At 41.3% G+C, this 24735-nt stretch overlaps 1 protein-coding gene across 1 annotated transcript in view; it reads left to right on the top strand.

Moving 5' to 3' along the window:
- Positions 1-24735, top strand: part of foxk1 (forkhead box K1) — a 101588-nt gene that overhangs the window by 20995 nt on the left and 55858 nt on the right. Inside the window, exon 2 of the mRNA XM_078240153.1 lies at positions 23552-23746. Within this exon, the coding sequence (XP_078096279.1) occupies positions 23552-23746 (195 nt within the window). The remainder of the gene's footprint in view (positions 1-23551; positions 23747-24735) is intronic.

Genomic DNA, 24735 nt, shown 5'->3' with positions numbered 1-24735 from the left:
CTTCAGTACTGAGGATATACGGTTCTGGTCTTTAGGATGAGGCGTGAAACTGAGGCCTTGTCTACTTTCCCGGGTAGATGTAAAAGATTTCTGGCCAAAAGTGGAAGAGCTTGCAACTGTTTCCCCTTTTCCCCCTTCCTCTACCCTCCCTACTCAGGCTCCTGATAGTAGTTTGGCTGAGTACTCACTAAAAGTGCAAGGAGTTTAGAAAGAAAGACTTGTCATTATTTGGGTCTTTCACAACCCAATATATCCCAAATCATTTCACAGCCAAGACTTGAATTTATTTGTGCCTTTCGCAATCTTAATATATCGCAAATCACTTTACGGCCAATTAAGTATTTTTTTGATGTGTAGTTACTGGGGAAAATGCAGCAGTAAGTTTGTTCACAGCAAGCTTCCAAACTGCTTGTGGTGTTATTTGAGAGAGAAATATTGGCCAGGACCCCAGGGTGGTCTCCCCTGTTGCTTTTCAAAATAGTGCCATATCTTTTAAGTCCACGTGAGAGAGCAGACAAGACCCCCGGTTTAACACCTCATCAAAAAGGCAGCATCTCTGAGCAATACTGGACACCTTCAGCACTGCACTGGAGTGTCAATGTGAATTTCCTTTACTCAAATCTCTGTATATTGTATGTTGCACATATTTAGACTTTCCAGCTACCAACTCTGTGGGTAGCAATTCTGGGATATTTCTCGAATAAAAGAGCATCAGAAGCAGCTTGAAATGCCAAGCATGGCCTTTGAGGGACTTTTCAGTGGGCTGGTTTAGGTGAGTGTTGTAGTTCAAAATGGATCAAAGGCAAGATGATTCAACATGTGGGTCTTCTAAATGCATCACTGTTGGGCTAACAGAAGTTCTTCATCATGTTTCAAAGGGTTGTGGTTTCGAGAACTGAACGGTTAATCAATGTAATTTTTTTCTCTATAGCGAAACGTGTACCGGGTACTCTTAATTACAATCTCATTGCAGCAGTCAAAATCTGGGAATGGGATCTGTTGCATGGATATGTGTATCAACAGTTATGGGATTAGTTGCATGGCAACACAGAGCATTCCACAATGACATCAGATAGCAACAACAAACTTGTATAAATATATCGTAACATCAGATCTCGCCACAGACTGAGCAGCATATTGCATACATTTCAGCTTCTCAGTGTGCGGCAAACATTCTGTGAATGAAGTACAGCAGCCAGAGTGTAATGTAGAAAGACTAGATTTAGTGCCTATTTTTAAACTAACCATGAAGGAAACACTTGTATCTATCAACAGTTGCTCGCATTGACCACTCCTCTGTTGATTTTGAAAGACCCACCTAAAATTATACCTTCAACAGCTTTGCAAGGAAATGTTGATGATTAAATTAGTGGGTTGGAAGTTCTATAACTTGTGTTTTTTTTTGAACCGTTATATTTGTAAGAGGTTTTGGTGATTTAATAAGCAAATCAGCAATTGGTGAGGTCACAGGATGCAGCAATGAAAGACATTTGGAGTTTGTAACACATTAAAGGATAATGAATCCCTAGTGAGAGCCCCCTCACCAATACCCTCCCATCTACAGGAGTTTATGGACATGCAGCAAAACCAACCCATTTTAGATGTGATGTCTTCATATGCCAATGGCTAAAGAGGCAGATGTGCCAGCAGAGGTGCTGCACAAGAAGCTACCAACTGTCATTTTGGGTTATAGTTTTTGGCACTGGTGTCTATTGTCAAGCCACTGTAGCTACTGGTCATCATGATGGTGCATGCTAGCCCATAGGCATTGCTATTTCCCTGGTGGTCAGCTCATGACTCTCTAGTGTGATAATCGATGTCTAGGGCCTTCATGTCACACTTGCAAGAATCCTTGAAGCAGAGCTTTAGGTCCCTTACTGTTTGTCTGGCTCCAGATACTTCACCATGCAGGAGGTCCATGGATATGCAACTATCTTCCATCCTGCGGACATCCCCAAGCTGACGAAGCCATCTCTGTTTGAGTGCTAACAAACTTGGGAGTTCTGCCTTTGAGAGTGCTGCAGACCTGCCAAAGTATACTCATAATGTGCCGCAGACAGTAAAGATGAAATATGTAGACCTTGAGAGAAGTAAGAACTCCAAAAGTTTAGTGTACAGTAAGCTGTTACCCTCTTTAATCAATGAACATTCATATGTAGCTGTCTAGTTTTTAACCATCCCACTCCTGCCTCTACCACAATTCGACTGCTTTTCAACATCTGGGCCTTCCAGTTTGGATATAGAGTCCACAATGGCTATTTTAAAAAGAGAAAAACCCCTGTAATCTGAAATAAAAACTGTTATACAGGGAGAAGGCAAATTAATGCTTTCAGGTGCATGTCCTTCAGAACTGAACACTAGTCCTCTTTGTAGGAAAAGAAAATGGATGGGGGAGATAGGAATAGATATGACTGATGGTCAAAAACATTGGAAAGAAGATTGAATAACGTTGAATAGAGAAACTGCAATCTGGTGGATGTATTTTTAAAAATCTGAGGGAATGAAAAGATTAAAGGGAAACTAAAGAAAATATAAATAACTGAGATGATGGAAAGCATGGAAAAAATTATGTTCAAATTGAAAACGGCAAGTGCCAGCTCTAAAAGGAGAAAAATAAACCAAGCAGTCTGGGTGCAGTATCACTCCCATCCCCCAGCCCTGCAAGAGGTGGGTTTGATAGAGTTTACCTTTCGCAGCATCAGCTGCCTTCCTGCTCCGCAGCCAACCACATATCCACTCTGTGTGCCCTACTGAAAGAAAATTGGAAGGAGTGGGAAGTGGTTGAGGTCTGCAGTTGCTAAAGTTTAATGTTCTGACCAGTGGGTTGCTGAGGGAAAGTTAAGCTGGTCTGAAATTTGTGTTGAGAATGTTGGAATGTATAGGAGACAAAAGTCAGAGTGAGAATCGGACAGACATGGAGTTGGAGCAGGAAGATCAGGATGACGATTGCAGGCAGAATGGAATATTCAGCAATGTTGTCGTCTAATCTTTCTAGTTAAACGTTGATGTGGAGATGCCGGGTTTGGACTGGGGTGGGCACAGTAAGCAGTCTCACGACACCAGTTTACCTGGAACCACAAGCTTTTGGAGCGCTGCTCCTTCATCAGGTGAGTGGAGAGGTGGGTTCACAAACATGGTGTATATAGGCAAAGACACAATTACAAGATAATGGTTGGAATGTAAATCTTTACAGGTAATCATGTCTTTACAGGCAATGCGAGTGGAGAGAAGGATAATCACAGGTTAAAGAGGTGTGAATTGTCTCAAGCCAGGACAGTTAGTAGGATTTTGCAAGCCCAGGCCAAATGGTGGGGGTTACATGTAGTGTGACATGAACCCAAAATCCCCGTTGAGGCCGTCCTCGTGTGCGGAACTTGGCTATCAGTTGGCTATAGTTAAACCTTGTGATGAACAGTAATTTCACGCTGCCAAGATCCTAAAATTTGGAGTAAACACAATCCACTTGAACCACAACTTACTTATTTTGTATGACCCGGGCATTCTACATTTATAAAGCGGGTGAATTTTAAAATTATTTGGAGAAATGTGTAGGGTTCCTTGCTGTGGCTTTATCTTTAGGGTTTTCTGATTCAGGAAGTTCATCCTGAACACTTGGCTAGAAGTGAATACTGTATGGATATTAATCTCTTTCCTGTTTTTGGACCTTTTGTTTACTCCAAGTGGTTATATTAATATGTCCTGAGGTTTCTTAGTTAATATCTGTATGAGTACTATTGAAAGCACAGTTCTACAATCATACTTGCATTCTTATTCGCATTTCCTTATCAAATATAAACATATTTGCCAATAGCTGAGGTTTCCCAACTCAGTATTTCTTAAACAAGTGCAGTTTTTTTGGGGGGAAAGGAAATCTTTTTAGTTTAACTTATCAGTGTATGGTCCTGGAGCACAGCTTCCAGATCAACACTATGCTTGGCAGAAGCTTGTGTGCAGTATCCTGTAATGTGGCAGCACAAAGTTCTAAGAACATGATTTGTTTTCTTTCTATCCAATGTTTATTCTCTCACTCACACCTTCCTCTTTCAGGATGATCGTTCATCTGGCGCACACTGCACTGACGTTTTTGTGACTCCCTTTCGATCAGGACTGGTCCTGTTTGAGAACTGGTAAAACGGGAGTTTTTTGTTGGGTTTCTTTCTTTTCTCTATGACGGTGCAGTGTGGACTGGTGTAAATCTTCCTGTAGGAGAAAAGTTGTGAATAATATTTTAAGGACTCCTGGCCTTGTATTGTCGCGATTACCATTTACTTGAGCTGAACTGTCTTTGAAGAGTCATCTACCTATTTAGTTGTGCAAATGTGAAACCATTTTTTGCTTCCCCCTCCCACCCTTTAAAGAGGTGAGTAGGTTTGTCCGTGTATTAGGTATTTTGTTCTAGGAATTAACGACTACCTCCACTTATCTGAAACCCCCGGCTCTTCTAAAGAGATGCATTTTCGGACCTCCATTCTGCATCGAAATCAGTCTTGACAGTGTGTTTAAAAGCAGTACCTAAATCTGAAAGGGGGTCAGATGCACAATTCTATTTTGAGGTTGTTACTGATACTGAAATACATGTGTTTGCACCAAGCATATTAAGGATGCGTTTTTAAAAAAAAAATGCATTTGTCTCCATATTTTTCCTGCAAATTGAAGATTTTATAAAATACAGTCGTGCAGCACAAACTGGGTATGATGCCATTGTTATCTATCACATTCCACTATGACTAAAAAGTGCATTAAACTGGAATTAAAAGAAAAAAATGATAACTATATTTTACTTATCTAGTATGGTGCATATTTAGCCTGGAATTCACTTCTTGTCCCTCCTGGAATTCACCTACTGTCTCTCCTGAAGTCTGTTAGGAAGATGGGGAGAGGCAGGTTTCTGATCCACCATTTATCTTGCAAATAGGTCTATCATTTGTTGTGCACATTGCGTCTGCTAATTCTTAGTTTAAATCATTTTACCAGAAAAGTTATACCAAAGCTTTACAACCTGCAACCATAGAAACATTACGGTGCTGAAAGAGGCCATTTAGTCCATCTTGTGTGCACCGCCAAAAAAGAGAGGAACGAAACTAGCCACTCATTTTAATCCTATTTTCCAGCACTTGGTCTGTCACCTTGCAAGTTACAGCACTTCAGATGCCGACCCAGGTGCCCTTTAAATGCATTAACTGTGTCAGCCTCAACCAGCAATTTAGGCAATGAATTCCAGACATGCACCACCCTCTGAGTGAAAAGGTTTTTCCTCATGTCCCCTAATCCTTCTACTAGTCACCTTGAATTCATTCCCCCTCCTCCTCCTCCTCCTCTCTTCCCCCCCCCCCCCCTCCCCCCGCCCGCCCGCCATTGTAGAACCCTCAGCTGGGGAAAACAAGTCTTTTCTGTCTACCCTGTCTAGGCCCCTCAATGTCCCCCCGTTTAGCCTCCTCTGTTCTTAGGAAACAACCCTAGCCTGTTCAATCCCTGCTCATAGTTGCAATTTTCAAGCCCTGTCAACATTCTTGTAAATCTGCTCTGTAGTCTCTCCAAAACAATTATGCCCTTTTTGTGGTGACTGGAACTGTACACAGAATTCCAACTGTGCCCTAACCAGTGTTTTATATAGTTCCATCATTACATCCCTGCTTTTTTAGTCAATACCTTGCTCAATAAAAGAAAGTATTCCATATACTTTTTTGACCACCTGTCCTACTACCATCAAGGACCTGTGAGCATGCACTCTAAACTCTCTCACTTCTTCAAACCCCTCCTGTTTATTGAGTATTTTTTTGCTTTGTTTACCCTCCCCACATACATTACCTCACGGCTTTCCGGATTGAATTCTATTTGCCAACATATCTCCATTGATTAGAACCTACTGAAGAGACCCAAGGTAATTGATACAGCAAAGGAAGGAGGGAAGGCGCAGAAATGAAACTTGTGTTGTGTGTGAGATTTGTGTTGGAGAGTCATCCTGCAATGAGCTCCAGATGAAACCATTGTGGTTAAGCTTCTTTCTGCCTGGTAAAATAAAAAAAGAAACTCTAAATACATGTAAAATGATTTGGTAGTTGGATTTAAATGTTGCGTCGGGTAAGCATTTCTGTATAATAGTGGTAGGTCAATATTTGGATCAGAAAAGCATAATGCTCTGTATCATGGGGCAGATCATCTTGTTTTGTGATCCTTGTAGATATTTGACATTCTGCTTTTTTGCCTTTCATTTAATACAGTGCTTATGGCTCCTACATTAAGGTGGCACAGTGATTAGCACTGCTGCCTCACCATGCCAGGGACCCGGATTCGATTCCCGGCTTGGGCCACCGTCTGTGTGGAGTCTGCATGTTTTCCCTGTGGCTGAGTGGGTTTCTTCCAGGTGCTCTAGTTTCCTCCCACAGTCTGAAAGATGTGCTGGTTAGGTGCATTGGCCATGGTAAATTCTCTCTGTGTACCTGAGCGTGGCAACTTCGGGATTTTCACAGTAACTTCATTGCAGTGTTAATGTAAGCCTATTTGTGATACTAATAAATAAACTTTAAACATTAAGGCCACATTAACTCAACATATATGAATTATTGGCTTCTTGAATTGTGTTTCGTAGAATATTTATAAACCAGAATAATCTCACTTCCTGTTTGCTCCATTCTTTTTAACTTGTTTGTCAGTGATGTAAGTCAAAATAATTTGTGTTTTATTCAACAATTTGTGGAAGGGAATTTCGCCACCTCTGTTAATAAATATTTCTGATCATGCTTTTAAGTCATTTTGTGGTCAGCTTAAATTGTGACTCCTTTATGATCTCACTGACCAGTGCAAATAATATGTCTCTATTTAACTTATTCCTTCAAGTATTGACATTTGTCAAGTCACCCTTAACCTTCTGTGCTTTAAAGCCTTAATTTCTCTAGCTTGTCTGCTTAAGTGTAAAAGCTTAGCTCAGTGCTTATACCAAACGGTATAAGCACTCGGAGACTCCAAAAGCTAGTGCTGCCAAATAAACCTGTTGGACTTTAACCTGGCGTTGTGAGACTTCTAACCCAGTGTAAAATCCAGCCCTTTAGACACAAAGGTACATGTTTCTCCAGCCTTTCCTCATGCCACTGGGATTAATCTTATTGCTCCATGGAGAGGTGGCATAGACCTATTTCCTTGTGTTTAAGTGGCGAACTGGACAGAGTTGTGAAATTTCTACATACCAGTATTAGTGTTTTGGTTTTTTTGACGATATATACTGCCAGACTCAACATTGCTGGTTTGCACAAATGTCACCCCACACACAATGGAAAATATTGCAGTAGGCAAGATTTCTAACGTAATTGAATCATTCCCCTGCCCTCCCCCAATAAACTTAATGGCTTTGATATGTAGTTTTTATATATATCAGGGCAAGATACATGTCCATGATGGGGAATCGAATGTTTTGATTTGATTTATTATTGTCACATGTATTAACATACAGTGAAAAGTATTGTTTCTTGCGTGCTGTACAGCCAAAACATACCGTTCATAGAGAAGGAAACGAGAGAGTGCAGAATGTAGTGTTACAGTCATAGCTAGGCTGTAGAGAAAGATCAACTTAATGCAAGGTAAGTCCATTCAAAAGCCTGACAGCAACAGGGAAGAAGCTGTTCTTGAGTCGGTTGGTACGTGACTTCAGACTTTTGTATCTTTTTCCCAAAGGAAGAAGATGGAAGAGAGAATGTCGGGGTGCATGGGGTCCTTAATTATGCTGGCTGCTTTCCCGAGGCAGCGGGAAGTGTAGACGGAGTCTACGGATGGGAGGCTGGTTTGAGTGATGGATTGAGCTACATTCATGACCTTTTGTAGTTCCTTGCAGTCTTGGGCAGAGCAGGAGCCATCCCAAGCTGTGATACAACCAAAAAGAATGCTTTCTGTGGTGCAAGTGTAAAAGTTGGTGAGAGTCGTAGCTGACATGCCAAATTTCCTTAGTCTTCTGAGAAAGTAGAGGCGTTGGTGGGCTTTCTTAACTATAGTGTCGGCATGGGGGGACCAGGACAGGTTATTGGTGATCTGGACACCTAAAAACTTGAAGCTTTCAACCCTTTCTACTTCATCCCCGTTGATGTAGACAGGGACATGTTCTCCTTTATGCTTCCTGAAATCGATGACAATCTCTTTCGTATTGTTGCTGCCCCACCAGATTCTCTATCTCATTCCTGTACTCTGTCTCACCATTGTTTGAGATGTTGTGTCTCACCAAAGTGTCGTCAGCAAACTTGAAAATCAAATTGGCGGCGAATTTGGCCTCGCTAATTGATATTTTTTATCCAGATCAACTCCTCCAGCTCAGAGGTTAGATGTTTTTTCCCATCTCTTATTTTGAACAAAACACACTTGATTTCTACATCAGTCATTTTATGTTCTCTCAGTGAGAGCACTATTGTATGATATGGTGTCCTGATTCCCAGTTAAGCAACAACACCATTTAAAAATTCTCATCTATGTTTTTAAATCCCTCCATGGGTTCTCCCCACCCTATCACTGCAATCGCTTTCAACCCTCTCTGCATTTCACCAATTCCGGTCTCTCTGCTCCACCATTAGCACTGTGCTTTCAGCTACAAGGCCCTAAACTCTGAAATTCCCTCCCAAAACCCCTCTGTCCTTCTGCCTCTGTCTCCTTATGGGATGTTTCTTGAAACTACCTGTCATAATTCCTGTTCAGCAGTGAGATAAATAACAACTGCAGCATTTATTAATGTATAACTCTAACACACGGACTCGCGGCCTCATGGTTGTCAGTCAGCTTCCAGGATCAAACTGATATAGAAGCCTGCATTTGTCTGGGTGATTTCCTCCACCCTGGTCCCTGATTGGTTACATAGGTCACGTGACCCTCTCGGCAGATTGGCCCTAAAGGGGAGAAAACTACTACCCTTTCGAGCAAGTTTTTGGTTATCTGTTCTAGTGTCTTTCCGCGGTTCAGTGTTAGACTTTGATAATGCTCCTATAAAGCACCTTGAGACATTTTACTAGGTTAAAAGTGCTATGCAAGTTGTTATTGTTCTGTCTGTTTGAAATTGACAGGAAATATCTCTCCTTCTTACAGAAGCCCTTTAGAATTGTGAAAGAGGATGAACCTAATTTGTTAGAGTTGGATTCAGATTCGGGGCCTGCAGGTGAACAACTGTGCGCTGAAGTACTGCACGGCCCTTTTCCCTGAAACATTGTTTTCAGAATGATTGAACTGCTCCCTGAAGGAAGGTTGACTGTTCTGTATTGTTTATAATCAGGGAAGCAGCTGGAATTGGCAAGCTGTATTATTTACCCAGTTTTGTAATACATTATCAGGAAAGAACAATCATGCGACTGACAGTGTTTGGAGACTGCAAAGTAATCGGTGGTGTGTTTGTGTCATTTAGCGTTGTCGGGTGTCTTTTTGTCAACTACCCACTTGATAAATGTAATCAACTAATAAGTGAACTCCTTGCACAGCTAAAATAAAAGCAGGGCTATCAGGAAATCAATGTCATAGAATCAGAGGACTTTTAAACCTCTGGAGAACATGTTTGTCAATTATTGTCAAGTTCTAATAGGAGTGTGTCTATAAATGGAGGGTTCAAAGAATTGTGTACAATATTTGCAGTCATAATAGTACAAAGAAGGCCAACAAAGAATTTGGGGTTACTCCAGTTTTGCTTTACCTACCAGATGTTGCAAAACAAATATATTGCATGATTTTAATGTTTGGTGAGGTGAGGGATGTCCCTGGCTTTGGGCACTCATTGTTTGTATTGAGAGCTCCTAGATTAAATGTAACATAAATCAGAGCTCCTCAATTCTACTCTTCTGCCTGGTGCTTTAACTGCAGCTTTAAAAGGCCATTCTCTCCTGGACCGTATTCTACCTTTCTGTACTTGCGCCTTAGGACATGAGTGCAGTTGCAGCTTTGCTATGTTCTGGGCACTTTTTTGACTTGCAGGTGAACAAGGTGTACGACCTTGCTGTTGTCCTGTAATTTAGGCTCTTCAGTGCTTTCCTGATGTGCTTGAAGACTAACAGTATGTAGTATGACTCGCAAACTACATCCAAACTCATCCTTCAGATGAGATATTTTGTATTCACGTATGAGTTGTTTTGAAATCTATTCTTGAATGTTTATCATTTTTGGTTGTCCCTTCACACCCTGAAGGTCATTGACATTTTGAAGCTGTAAGTTCCCACAGGTACTGGTAACGTTATTTTTTTTTGGTAACTCTCCCATGTCGGCACTGTGCATGTCAGCAGGTTATTCCACCACAGAGGCACCCCAGCTGTATCTCACCTGAAGTCAACATTTGGGGATACTACCAGTAGTATACTCCAGAGGTTTAAAAGTCCTCTGATTCTATGACATTGATTTCCTGATAGCCTTGCTTTTATTTTAGCTGTGCAAGGAGTTCACTTATTAGTTGGTTACATTAATCAAGTGGGTAGTTGACAAAAAGATACTCGACAATGCTAAATGACACAAACACACCACCGACCACTTTGCAGCCTCCAAACACTGTCAGTCGCATGATTGTTCTTCCCTGATAATGTATTACAAAACTGGGTAAATAATACAGCTTGCCAATTCCAGCTGCTTCCCTGATTGGGGGTACACTCCAGAGACTTGAGCACAAGGTCTAAGCTTAAGCTTCAGCGTTGTAACAAAGGAATGCTGCACTGTTGAAGGTGCCATCTTTTGAATGAAATGTGAAACCAAGACTCTGATTATCTCGTGTTTAGATGTACCTCCCTCGTGTCCTGCCCCATATTTATTCCTCAACCAATAGATCGTCTGGTCATATTTACATTTCTGTTCCTGGGAGCTTTCCACATTACAGCAACGACTACAGTTCCAAATTGGCCGTAAGTCGTTTTGTGACACCAAGGTTATGAAAGATGTTGTACGGCAATAATTCTTCTTTGCTTTCTTCACTGTCTAATGCACTTCTGGCTGCTCTCCCACATTCTACCTGACGTAAACCTGAGGTCACCTAAAACTACCTGTGTCCATACCAACATCTTTCTTACACAATCACGTCTGTGGCTTGCTGACCAGTTATGTGGAGTAATGGGGAGAGCAGCCCATTAGATAACACCCACCAACAGTAAAAACAAACATTTAAAGGTGTCAGAAATCAGTCCAAGCTCTGCGGCAGCGGAATCTCATCTCACAACCCCCCTGTGGGGTTTACAGTTTGGGAAGCCCCGGCCTTGGCTTTCGAGAGTTGAAAGCTCATTACATGTCATGTTGTTCCAATCCACCAACAGAACTTTCAGCCTGCTTAGAAGAGGGCCCAATTAATACCACTACCTTGAATAGAATTAACCTCGAATGCATGACCTTCTCTTTAACATATTTAGTTCTGGACAGATCCCTTATATTTTAATCTTTCGCATCAAATATTTAATTGTTTACAGATGTCTGCACAATTAGGTTTTTTCACTAAAATATCCATCAAATAAACAGCAGTACTAAAAATAAATACTTAACTGAGGAGCATTAAAAACATTTTAAAAACCCTACAACAATCTTGTATTGAAACCCATGAAATCAAATGTATTTATTGTAAGTGCAAAAGTAAATATTCTTTTGCAGTCATTACATAGAAACCCATTTGCATTCAGTAGACCAGCACTAATGGAAAAAATAGCGTATGTCAATATGCTATTGGTGTTGACAATAGTGAGTGTTGCTTTGTGTAGAAATCATCCTTGTAGCTCATTGTCCCTTCTCATTGCTTTATATATACAAAAACCACTTCCTGTTTTGCTTCATTTGTCAATCACAGGATTAAAATGGGACCTTTCCTTAATTTACCCCCATTTTTCCCCTCCCAATTTTCTCTTTCTTTCTCTATCTGTCTCTCCTCTCCCACTCTAGAAAGTGCTGATTCCTTGTAGCATTGTTCCATGACCACTGGACATGCTCCAGTCGTTTACCCAATTTGCCGTTCTAGTCTAATCCTAGCTTGTGAAAATCACCTGATTGTTAAGGACATTGGAGCCAAACCGATTTTTGTCCTCAACTGATGTGTACACAGAGTTATGGGGGGGTTACTAGATGGTGCTCAGGAGTGGGACCGTGGCTAACTTCTGCTGGTACCCATTTGCTGCCATAATCCTCATTCAGACTTGACTATTCCAGTGCGTTCCCAGCTGACTTTCCATATGTCAACTTCCATAAGCTCATCCAAAACTCTGTTGCCTGTATCCTTCCCTCCTGTCCTTGCTGATCTATTGATTGCCAGTTCTTCAATGCTTCAAATTTAAACTCTTTGCCCTCTCCCTATCTCCAGAACCACCTTCAACCCTACAATTCTACCAAAGACAGTGTTCCTTAACTCTGGATTCTTGTGTATTGCTCACTGCCATCTCGCCACCTTTGGGAGCCAGCTATCCAGATCCTAACCTCATTGCTTTGTTCCTCCATCAATAACTTCCTTAACACTTGCAGATATAATGGGTCGAATGGCCTCCTGTTGCAGTTCTGTGACCTACCTTTTTAACTGACATTGTAGTTAACCCAACTAGTATCACTTTCTGTTGGCTTGGCACTGACTGTATTTCTGTGAAGCTCCTCGGGGCATTTTCCTGCGTCAAAAGATATGATGTAGGTTGCTGTTACCTCTACCCTAATAAGATGAGCTAATTCAGCATGGATGGAGTGTGTTAAACCATAGGGTCTCCTGACCTAAAAGCTGAGTGGCGAGAAAAGATTTTTTCTTTTTAAAAAAAAAAACGTGATAAAATTTTAACTTTCATGCTTCCTTTACATCTGGTACTATTTTGCGGCTGAGTGAGTATGCTAAATTATAGCAGGTCACATGCTGGGACATTGTAATGCAAGTTCATGCTCTGTTCTGTGACTAGGTTATTGGTGCTTAAGTGTGTTGTAGTGAACCTCCAATGCTGCCATGTGATGTGTTGGGAAAATCACAATCGAACCACAGATTGCAATGTTGACACTATGGAGTGCCAGTGGTTGTTTTGATTGTAGCAGCTTATTTCCTTGACGATTATCGTGTAACTATGCGCACAATTTGCTTCCTTGAAAATTATAAGATGACCGAAAGGTTTTGTTTGTATAACAGTTTATTATGAAACAAAAATATTTGTTTAAAGGGAATGTGTGCATGTGTGTGTGCGTGTGTAAAACCTTGCTTATGCTTGCATCGGTCAGAAAATAACATTGCACGGAACAAAAATACTTAATGAGTGCATAGTAGATAGTTGCAATGAACTAGCTCTGTCAGAATTATGTACACACTTTGTAGGTCCACATTATTTTGCTCTAGACTGCCTGAATCTGGTAACTAAGTTTTTTTTTTAAAAAAGCACACTTTTTATTGCATTGTGTGCAATTAATGCTGCGTCAAATCCCAATACAGGCCGGATTTTACATGAAGTGTTTTCGATTTTTTTTTAAATGGCGCAAATTGTGATATTGCAGTGTCATGGTTCATATGACAGTTATTGCCTTTTTACCTGATCAAATATGTTGTAGCATAAAGGAGCTGCCATGAGGAATGTTGAAAACTGCGTCTACGTTGTGCACAGGACAATTTTCTGTATTACTCTGTATTACAGAAATGTAAGAGGGACACTGTACAATACTCAAGGTGTGAATCTAGAATGGTTTTGTTAACTCCCTGCAGCCAGTATCAAGGATGTCACTAAGCAGTTACAGAACACTAAGGGGGGTGGGGGGGAGGGTGTTGAACAACCAGCTGCCGTGGTCCATTTTGGTACCAGCAGTGTAGCTAGAAAGAGGGATGAGGTCATACAGGCAGATATTGGGGAGCGTGGAAAGAAACTAGCAAACGGCACTTTGAATGTAGTAATTTCTGGATTATTCCTGGTGCAAGTGCTAATGAGTATAGATATAGGAGGATAAAGTAGATGAATGTGGGGGGGAGGGGGGGAGGTGCTCTTTTTAGATTCCGGGGATGTTGGAACTGTTTCTGGAGGAGGTGGAACCTGTACACCTAAACAGAGCTGGACGCAATATCCTTGCTGGGCAGATTGCTAGTGCTATTGGGTACGGGTTAAACTAACTTGAAAGGGGGTTGGGAACTAGGAGATAAGATTAGAGAGGAAAAACAAAGTTCACAAACAAATTGGGAGATGCAGATAGCGTGCTGGACTAAGAAATAATTAGGTGGGGTCAGCATGAGGGATTGCATTAAGGTCTTACTGTGCATGTATATGAAAACAGTGTCGTAATTTAATTAAGGTTGATGAGCTGCAGATGTAGATTCCCATGTGGGAATCTGATGTTGTGGATTAACTATTCAGACTACCTGGCTGTACACAAATGCGTGAAGAGAAAAATCATAGAACTGGTCAGAATGACAGCTTTACGGAAATTCCCGATATGATGGCTGGCATAAATAGCTTGGGTGCTTCATAAAGGTCATAAAAATAAGTACATATGGGTGAGGAAGGCCATTTGACCCATCGAGCTCAGCCTTAGAACCGTTGATGGTCACAACATCCTTTTGTATCCTGAATGATTCCAGGGATGTTGTGGTTTTATTGAGATCAGAAGCTGAAAACACAAAGGGGGCAGTTTTAGCCTAGCCCACCCATCAGGAAACCTGCTGGATCGGGTGCAGCCTACATGCATTCTTTCACTTCAATAATATTGAGAGAATTGTGAAAACAGCCTGATTTCAGAGCTTTTTAGCCTTGTAAGTTAGATTGAACTTCCCTTTCCTGACCCAGACTTTCTCATCTCATTCCTTTGGTAGGTTCACTGATTTTTTTTTTAAAGGACAGCCAGAGCTTGAATGTGTGGAATTCACTACCACAGAAAGTAGTTGAGGCCTAAATATTGTGGGATTTCAAGAAGAAATTAGATAAAGCACTTGGGGCTAAAGGGATATTTTGGGGGAGGGTAGATCAGGATCTAAAATTTGATGATCAGCCATGATTAAAATGAATGGTGGAGCAGGCTCGAAGGACCGAGTGGCCAACTCCTGCTTTTATTTTCTATGTTTCAATCTGCTTGCAATTGACATGACTATAGCCGTAAAAGATTTTTAGTTTGTTATTTGTATTTCATTTTATCAATTCTCCAAACTGATTTTCAGTTTTGTGGACAGCACAGGAACCTATGAGTGCAAAGTGCAAACCAGCAACTGTACTGTGTACACTGTACTGCTTGCTCTGGAGCTCCTTTTAGATTGTTTTAGTGATGTACTCGAGTTTCAAGCAGTTGGTGGCATTCCCAAAGTAAGCTTGCTGGATTTGCTAAAGTCATGAATACCTGATTTTAAAATATATGCACAACATGTCTTCCTTGTTTTAATGATTTGGGCAATTTTTACTTGAAGATTGTAGCCCGTGTGAAAATGTCATGTTGGAAGCTGGTAGGAATATCAGGCCACTAAATCCAACAACCAAAAGGTACAAGAGTACTGCATTTGTCCATTTATATTTGCGTCCAAAAGCACAGAAAAAAGCCACCTGAAGATGATCTGTCTCTCTTCACTCCCCCGCCCCACTGAATGCAGACTGCTTTGTTTATATTAGCGTTGGCTCCAAAGTACAGTGCCTTTACTGTTCAGTAAACTTACAACCTTATGCACCAACCTCACTGGCAAACTGTGTCCATAAATTCTTAGCTAGCATTCTTGCACTTGGGCTTGGAAACATGAAACATCAGCTGGCTCACGGGGGCCAGACAGGATTTGTCTGTGGGCAGCACTTGCAATAATGTAAGCCATTTCTGAGGATTTTAATTTAGAGGAAAAAAACAAATGAAATTTCATCCCTTGATCCTTTTATTAAATGCTGAGAAAGCATTTGTTAAAATGGGTTTCCTTGCATAGCCCTTAATTATTATTTTGGGTTTGGGCACAGAATGGTTGTCTACAAGTCTCCATCTGCATTTTCCTGTTCTCGGTCAGATTGCCTGGGAAAGCAGTAAACACACTTTGCCTCAAGGTGCAGAGGAGACAAGGAATCATTTTGGATGAGACCAAATACCCCAGGCTCTCGCACTTTTTAGTAGCCAATTCCGGACTTGTGTTGATAGAAATAAAAGCAGAAAGAGCTGGAAAATCTCAGCAGGTTGGACGGGGGGGAAACAGAGTTGATGTTTTAGGTGGATGAACTTTTGTCAGAACTGGATACGTTTTAAGCAAGTAAAACCGGAAAAGAGGGGTGGAAAGCACCAAAGGGAAGGTCTGTGATAAGGTGGATGACGAGATTAAATGGCAAAATTGACGATGGTGCAAGGCAAAAGGAGATGCTAACAGGTCAAGCAACAATTTGATTTAGAGTAGCAAAGGTTATGTGCAGCAAGCAGTTAGGAAGACCAATGGCATGTTGGCCTTTATTGCAAGGGGGTCTGAAGGACAAGAATAAAGATGACTTGCTACATTTGTAAAGAGTAAAATCACATCTGGACTGCTGTGTGCAGTTTTGGTCTCCACGATTAAGAAAGGTACAGCAAAGGTTCACTAATTGGTCTCTGGGGTGAGGAGATTGCCCTATGCTGAGAGGCTGAGTAAATTGGATTTCTAGTTGGAGTTTAGAAGAATGAGGCAATCTTGCTGAAACCTACACAACTCTGAGGAGGCTTGGTAGGGTAGGCACTAACTGGAGATTGTTTCTGCCAATTTAGGAGTCTAAAACATGGGGGCATAAGGGGGCCAATCATTTCAGACTGAAATGATGGGAAATTACTCAAAGAATTGTGAATCTTTGGAATTCTCTACCCCAGAAGGTTATGGTGCTCCATCACTGAATGCTTTTAAGGCTGAGATGGATAGATTTATGGTATCTCAGAGAATTAAGTGATGTAGGAAGCAGGCAGGAAAATGGAGTTGAAGACCAAGATCAGTCATGATCTTGTTGAATGGTGGAGCAGGCTCAACGGATCGTGTGGTCTACTCCTCCTGTCAATCTGAATTGTTGATGAGTCTGGAAAGCATTTTCTGCTTTTTAAAAAAATGACCTCAAGCACGCAGAGTATATTTGCTTTTGCATTTGAGTTGCCAGCAGCTTGGGAAATGGATCAGGGCTTGCTCTTGAAATGAGGGTCGCTTATCAAAATATTTACTTGACTGGCCTTATTGCTAATTATTGGTTAATCAACACAGTTGTCATCTTCCTCTCCCATTTGGAGTTTTCAACGTGACAAATTACCAGCAGGCTGAGTTTGAAATACTGGTTCATGATCTAATGTTTTGGAGGCAACATGACCATCAGGATTTTGGACTTAATTTGCCACACAAACTATTCAGCAGATGCATCCTTTGAAATCTCTGTGGCCGGTGTGTTATTTGGACGCTTGCTTAACCAAAGAATCATAAATGATATGCTATGCACCTGAAACGGCTTTAACGTTGTTGCTTCTGGGGGATTTTGATGTTCCAAAAACGAAAATCAGCCGTGCTGACCATGTCGGGGAAGTGGAAGTAAGTAAAGCCCCCCAGGTAGTGAGGGGCAGGGCAGTGCAAGGGGTGGCTCTTATAGTGTACCCTATTGGGGAGGGGGTTCCCATTATGTGGGGGGTTGGGGGGGGCAGGACGGTATTAGAGGGGGAGGTCTTGTGCCTACATGGAGGGGTTAGTTGCCCCTGATGCTGACACAGATTGGGGGAGGTGGGTCATTCTGATGCTTGAGTGGGAGTGAGCCTCTCTGTCTGAGGGTTGGGGATGTTTCCCTTGTCTGCCAGGGGCCCTGATGTCCATTGGGGCAGGGGTCTTTAATACTTTGAGATTGGGGCACCCTTTAAAGGTGGTGTCTGAGGCTCCACCCCACCAAAAAGATGGCAAAATAAAAGTCCCTTATTTTTGCTTATTTTTGGACAAAGTGTCAGAAGGTTTGAAGTGAAAATCTGGCTGTTTTTTTTTCTGAGGAGAAATGCCGGTTTTCAGTCAGCACCTGACACTGAATCAGGTGCTATTGAAAACTGATTGGCAGATTTCAGGTCCCGATCAAAACGTACAGGTTTGCAAATAAATAGGTGGCATGAGTGCGAAACTATTAACGGTGGTTTTATGTTTTACATCCCAGGCTTGCTAGTGAGCTCTGAATGTGTTTGGCTTTCCATTTATTAGGAAAGTTCTACCCAATAATTTCATTTTGGTTTCCTCTAACCTAATGTATATTTAAGCGTGCCTCCCAATTTTAACAGACTGAAGTGTCTTATAGTTTTCAAGATACTGGGTGTTTCTGTTATGTTTGCATCATGAAATGTGGCTTCAGGATTAAAAGGAACAAATGCTGAATCTGCTGGAAATAGATAGTGGGTTTACAAGCATCTGTAAAGACTTCAGCGTTGTAACTAGACAACGAGTATGCCAGAAATGCTAAACTGTTATTTCTGTGCAATAGATCCAATAAATTGTGGGGTTTGGATAATTCCTTGTAATCAAAAGTGTCTTATGATTGTTGTCTGCGATGCTTCTTGAAGTCCACTTGTGCATTTTAATGCCATATTATAGAGAGCCTCACTGCACATTGTTAATTGTGACTAGGAAAATACTTGGAACAATAAGAGCCACTGGCATCATGTTCTGGCATAGGAATTGGTCACAGCGGGTTGTGATGTTGTAGGTTAATTGCACACTTTGTAATCTGATAGGGAGGATGATTCAGATCTCGGGTTGACATGTCTGAGAAGCACTGCTATTCCAAGAATCTGCTAACAGAACTTATAAAATCAGAAGAATCAGCTTAGTATGCCTATACTCATGCCAGCTCTTCATCTGGAGTTCTTGAATTAATCCAATTTTTCTGTGTATCTCTGATATCATTTCAAATATTTATTCAATTTCTTTTTAAATGGTGTTGGTCTCTGGCTAAATGGTACTTTATGGCAAAGCATTCCACCTTCTACTGGTATCCAGACTTGAAACGTTGGCTCTGGTCTCTGTCCACAGATGCTGTCAGACCTGCCGAGATTTTCCATCATTTTCTGTTTTTGTTTCAGATTCCAGCATCCGCGGTACTTTGCTTTTACACTTCCACTAACTACTAACTTCCACTTTGTTCTAGTGATGCACTCAAATCTGACCACAGTTTCCACTTCTTCATGAAGCAGTCTTTAACTATTTACAATCAGAGCCATTTAATATTTTGAAAGCCTCTAGTTCCAGTGAAAAAAGCCCTATTGTTCGCAAGCCTTTCTTCATAGCAACTTCATAGCCTCATTTTTCTGGTATGATTGCAAAGAATATTTGCTGTGCACTTTGTGGTTCTGATATGTTTCCCATTAACATGTGTCCAGAACCCCCTGCAATTTTCCAACCTGGCCTAACCAAAGTATTTTACTGATTCACCATTTCCTTTTTTGCCTCTATTTATGACAACCAGTATCCCATTTTACATTGGACTGCAAATAGAAAAGGTCAATCATTCAAAAGATTTGAATATCTGCACTCTTAAATCCCTCTGTTCTACTCTTAAGAGGTGTATAATTCAGGGTAAGTTACTTTGAGTCAATTACTACAAAAGTACACTTCTCTGCATTGAACTGTTTCTACCAGCTATCTGCTTACTCTGTTAACCTCTCTTTTTTTGCAACTTCTTGCATTCTCTGTTTGTCAAAGCCCTTGGTTGGTATCAGCAGCAAACATCAGTGTCATTATCTTCATAATTTTGCCTTTTAGATGCAGGCTTTATTCCAGAAATTGAGCACGTGCTTTCAGCTTGCACTTAATTGATGGAGGAGTATTGCATTATCGGAAATGCTATCAATGAGACACCCCTTATTGGGAATATCTTCTAGGTAGTATCATGCATTTTCACTTTGTGGCTAGACTCCTATATAGCATTAAATATCATGTGAAAATCCATACATATTCATGTATTCTCTTTATTCATACATTTTGATTTTTCTCCCAAAAAAGTCAACCATGATCCTCCATTTACAAATCTATTCTGACATTTCCTAATTAGCCAATTTCTCTCTCAAGTGTTCATTAATTTGAAACCATGTTATGGATTCTAGGAGCTTATCCACAACCAACATGAAACAAATTGGTCATTTAATTTTCTGCTTTATTTGCCCACTTTTAAACAAAAAAGATCTCTTTGTCACCCAATAATTCCAACTTCCAAAAGCTTTTGATTCAAACTTTGAAGATGTAACTAGTAGAGTTGGCAAGGGGGAGCCAGTCAATGTGGTATAAGTGGACTATCAGAAAGCGTTTGACAAAGTCCCACATAAGAAATTATCATGCAAGATTAAAGCGCATGGGATTGGGGGAAGTGTATTGAGATGGATAGAAAACTGGTTGGCAAAGAGGAATTAGAGTAGGAATTAATGGATCCTTTTCAAATTGGCAGGCAGTAACTAGTTGGGTGCCACAGGGATCAGTGCTGGGACATATATATATCGACAATATATATTAATGATTTGGATGAGGGAACAAAATGTAACGTCTCAAAGTTTGCAGGTGATACCAGTTGGATGGGAGGGTGAGCTGTGACGAGGATGCAGAGATCCTTCAGCATGATCTGGACAGGTTGAGTGAGTGGGCAAATGCAGTATAATTTGGATAAATGTGAGGTTATTCACTTTGGAAGCAAAAACAAGAAGGCAGATTACTACCTGAATGGCTATAAATTGGGAGAGGAGTGTGTGCAGCGGGACCTGGGTGTCCTTGTGCACCAGTTGTTGAAGGTAAGCATGCAGGTGCAGCACGTGGTAAAGAAGGCAAATGGTATGTTGGCCTTCATTGTGAGAGGTTTCGAGTACAGGAGCAGGGATGTGTTGTTGCAATTATACAGGGCCTTGGTGAGGCCACACCTAGAGTATTGTGCACAGTTTTGGTCTCCTTTTCTGAGGAAGGATATTCTTGCTCTTGAGGGAGTGCAGAGAAGGCTTACCAGGCTGATTCCAGGGATGGCGGGACTGATGTATGAGGAGAGATTGACTAGGTTAGGATGGTTTTCCCTGGAGTTCAGACGAATGAGGGGGGGATCTCATTGAGACTTATAAAATTCCAACAGGACTGGGCAGGGTAGATGCAGGGAGGATATTCCCGATGGTGGCGGAATCCAGAACCAGGGGTTACAGTCTGAGGATTCGGGGTAGACCATTTAGCACAGAGGTGAGGAGACATTACTTCAGCCAAAGAGTGGTGAGCCTGTGGAATTCATTACCACAGGAAGTAGTTGATGCCAAAACATTGAATGTATTCAAGAGGTGGCTGGATATAGCACTTGGGGCGAATGGGATCAAAGGTTATGGAGAGAAAGCAGGATTAGGCTGTTGAGTTGGACAATCAGCCTTAATCGTAATGATTGGCAGAGCAGGCTCGAAGAGCCAAAGGGCCACCTCCTGCTCCTATGTTTCTAGACCTCTACCTTTTCATGAACCACCTACAATCTTTTTGGATGCCTGTGTCTTATTGTAAGCATATATTTACTTTGAAAACGCATGTCTACCAGTGGGCATTTCACACTTTCATAAGAACATAAGAAATAGGAGCAAGAGTAGGCCATTTGGCCCTTCGAACCTGCTCCACCATTCCGTGAACTCAAGGCTGATGTAGCTACCTCAACACATTCTTTCCACACTATTCTGTAATTCCCTTTGTATCCAAACATCTATTGACCCTGATATTGAATATAGTCAATGACTGAGTATCTGTAGCTCTCTGGGTGCAGAATTCCAAAGATTCCCCAGCCTTATGAGTGAAGAGATTTCTCTTCGTCTCATTCGTAAAATGGTTGATTCCTTTATTCTGAGACAGTGACCCGGAATTCTAGACTCAGTCATGGCAAATATTACCCTGTCGAGCTATTAAGAATGTTTAAGTGAGAACATGTCTCATTTGTCTATATTCTAAGGATTATCGATTTAGTCGACTTGATTTCTCCTCTTAGGATAATTCCCTGATCCAAGAAATTTGCCTAGTGAACTTTTGTTGCCGTTTCAAGTGATCCACAGCCACGGTCCTCTTTTTAACTGAACCGTAACCATTTTTATCACTTCCTTTCTGTAACTCAGATTTTTTTCTGTTATCGTATGGCTGTTTAAAGCTCATTTTTGCTTTGGCCTTTAGATCTGTGGCATCTCTGCTTCTGATGCGTCCCTTTCATTCCTAGTTAAAATATCCTTGTCTTGTATCTTCTCCAATATTCTTACACTGCTGGTCTGCTGTTTGTTCAATTTTCCCAGCAAGTTAATCTGGGTCATCCCAGTAAAGTTTAATTCCAAGTAAATTGGATTATCAACATTTGTTTTTACCAAGAAGGGGTTGGAATGTAATATTATTGAGGTCTAAAAAGTCTGGTAGTCAAATTTATTTTTCTCTCTCAGCATAACAGGATGTTACCAAATTGTGTTTTTTTTTATGTTAACACTTGCACACCCCTCCACCCCACCAAAAGCATGTCCCTTTTTTAAAAAGTTGCTATTCTGTACCCCCCCCCTCCTCTGTTTGCCTGTTCGCTTGAGTTCCTTTATATGAACATAACTTTATGCTTTTTATTGCCATGCTGCTGCCAACAGCACCTCTGACTTCAGTGGCAGTGCTGTAAAATAAATGAGGTGACACTGCTGTGTATAGAGGGGTCTAGAGACCTGGCTTCTGATGTTTACCCATATAGGTCGGCAAAGTTGTCTCGAACTCGCTGACTTGACCTAGATGGACTTCACCTCTGTCTAGTGACCAGAAAATGAGATTGACTGCCTGGCTGATGCACAAAAGCTCAATCACAGAATGCCACATCACACCACTTGTACCCCCCACCTTCTTTTCCTCATCTGCCACCTGTTTCACTTTACCCCTACCCCCCTCCAGCCTCAAAACCAAATATGAGGAACTTGTGGACATCTTTCATCACTAAGATTGAGACCATTTGTTCAGTTATTTCCATTACTGTCTGGATTACTTTCAGAAATAGCTGAATACTTGAGGGACACTAACCAGTAAATGAATGCTGTTAATATTGGCCATTCAGTGCCAATGTTCAGCTGTGCTAATTTGCACAGAATCCTGGCAGGCTTGGCAACATTATCAATTATTCCTGTTGTATTTTACATTCCATGGCAGGGAAATCTAGTACTCAGCATTTTCTGCTGGCAATTTATGGCACAATGATCCTGTTTCACTGGCTTCGCACTGGTCCCATTTCACATGAGTTATATAAACATAAAAAGTAAAATGGCACCTGCTGGGAATCTGAAGTAGATAATACCAAACGCTTATTATGGATTGGTCAGTTTGGTAGGGGAAGATAGCGACGTTAATGTTTTGGGGTAGGATATGTCATCAGTATTGTGCAAGAGTGGTGAAAGTGGAAAGAAATGAATTGGGTATGAGTGGAGTATTTGGGTAACATTCTGGTGCAGCCTTGGGAAGCTGATCATGTAGTGGTTTTTGCTGGTTGTGCAATGTTGACCAACATTAAAGAAGAAAATGCCAGCCTATATGATAGGTATCAGAAAGTTTATAATAAAGTTTGACAACATAATCCTTTGTGTCTTGGTCGTCAATGTAGTGAGAGAAACTTGTTCATGTAGCTAATAGGATACGTTAATATCCTATCTGAGCAGTTTAAGATCTATTCTTTCTTGCTGACCCTCTTTCCCTTTCTTATTTCAGGTGTATGTTTCGTTTCCCTAGCACTGTGATAAAGATTACATTTACGTCGCTTTACAGTAAGCAGGAGGTGAAGGAGGAGCAGCCACCGTCGCCCATCCGTCCACTCCGCCCGCAGATCTCGCCACTCAAAATTAACATTCCTGATCCCAACATTGACCTGGTCAGCCCCATCCCTTCACCCACTGGTACCATCAGGTAGGAGCCTCAAATACTGAGCATTGTGTCTGTCTTGTCTCCAATGAGTGTCACTGTATGTCCCAATTGGTAGTCCTGGGAGATGGAAGAGACTTGCTGTTGAGTACTGGGGAGAGTGCCTGTGACAATAGGACTGACTAAGAGTGGCCTAGGCTACCCTGAGATGGTGCAGCTTTCTGCACCAGAATTGTGCTTACAAAATCCTGCTTTTAACTCCCATTACAGAGCATTGGGAAGCATGTTGTATTTTGGTTCTTTACTAAGGTGGAAGTTTTCTTTTGTTGTTTGTGTGTTTGATTACATGAACGTGAGAGCAGAGTTCATTGATGAAGGCATTGAACGATGCGTTTTTGGTTCATTTTAGATGAGCATTTTTTACAATAGGCAATTCTTCTGCCATGTCCCTTTGTAGAGTCATAGAGGTTTGCAGCATGGAAACAGGCCCTTCGGCTCAACTTCTCTATGCTGCCCCTTTTTTTACTAAGCTAATCCCAGTTGGCCATATCCCCCTATACCCATTTTACCTATGTAACTGTCTAAATGCTTTTTAAAAGAAAAAATTGTACCCACCTCTACTACCACCTCTGGCAGCTTGTTCCAGACACTCTGTGTGAAAATATTGCCCCTCTGGACCCTTTTATATCTCTCCCCTCTCACCTTAAACCTATGCCCTCTAGTTTTAGACACCCTGACCTTTGGGAAAAGATGTTGACTATCTACCTCATCCATGCCTCTCATTATTTTATAGATCACCCCTAAGTCTCTTACACTCGAGGGGAAAAATGCCCCAGTCAATCCAGCCGCTCCTTTATAATTCAAACACCAAGTCCCGGTAGTATCCTAATCAATCTTTTCTGCACTCTTTCTAGTTTAATAATATCCTTTCTATAATTGGGTGACCAGAACTGTACACAGTATTCCAAGTGTGACCGTACCAATGTCTTGTACAACTTCAACAAAACACCCCAACTCCTGTGTTCAGTGTTCTG

The sequence above is a fragment of the Mustelus asterias genome, chromosome 23, assembly GCF_964213995.1.
Source record: "Mustelus asterias chromosome 23, sMusAst1.hap1.1, whole genome shotgun sequence".
Classification (NCBI taxonomy): Eukaryota; Metazoa; Chordata; class Chondrichthyes; order Carcharhiniformes; family Triakidae; genus Mustelus; species Mustelus asterias.
The sequence above is the reverse complement of the archived record's forward strand: the minus strand, read 5'-3'. Positions and strand labels throughout refer to the sequence as shown.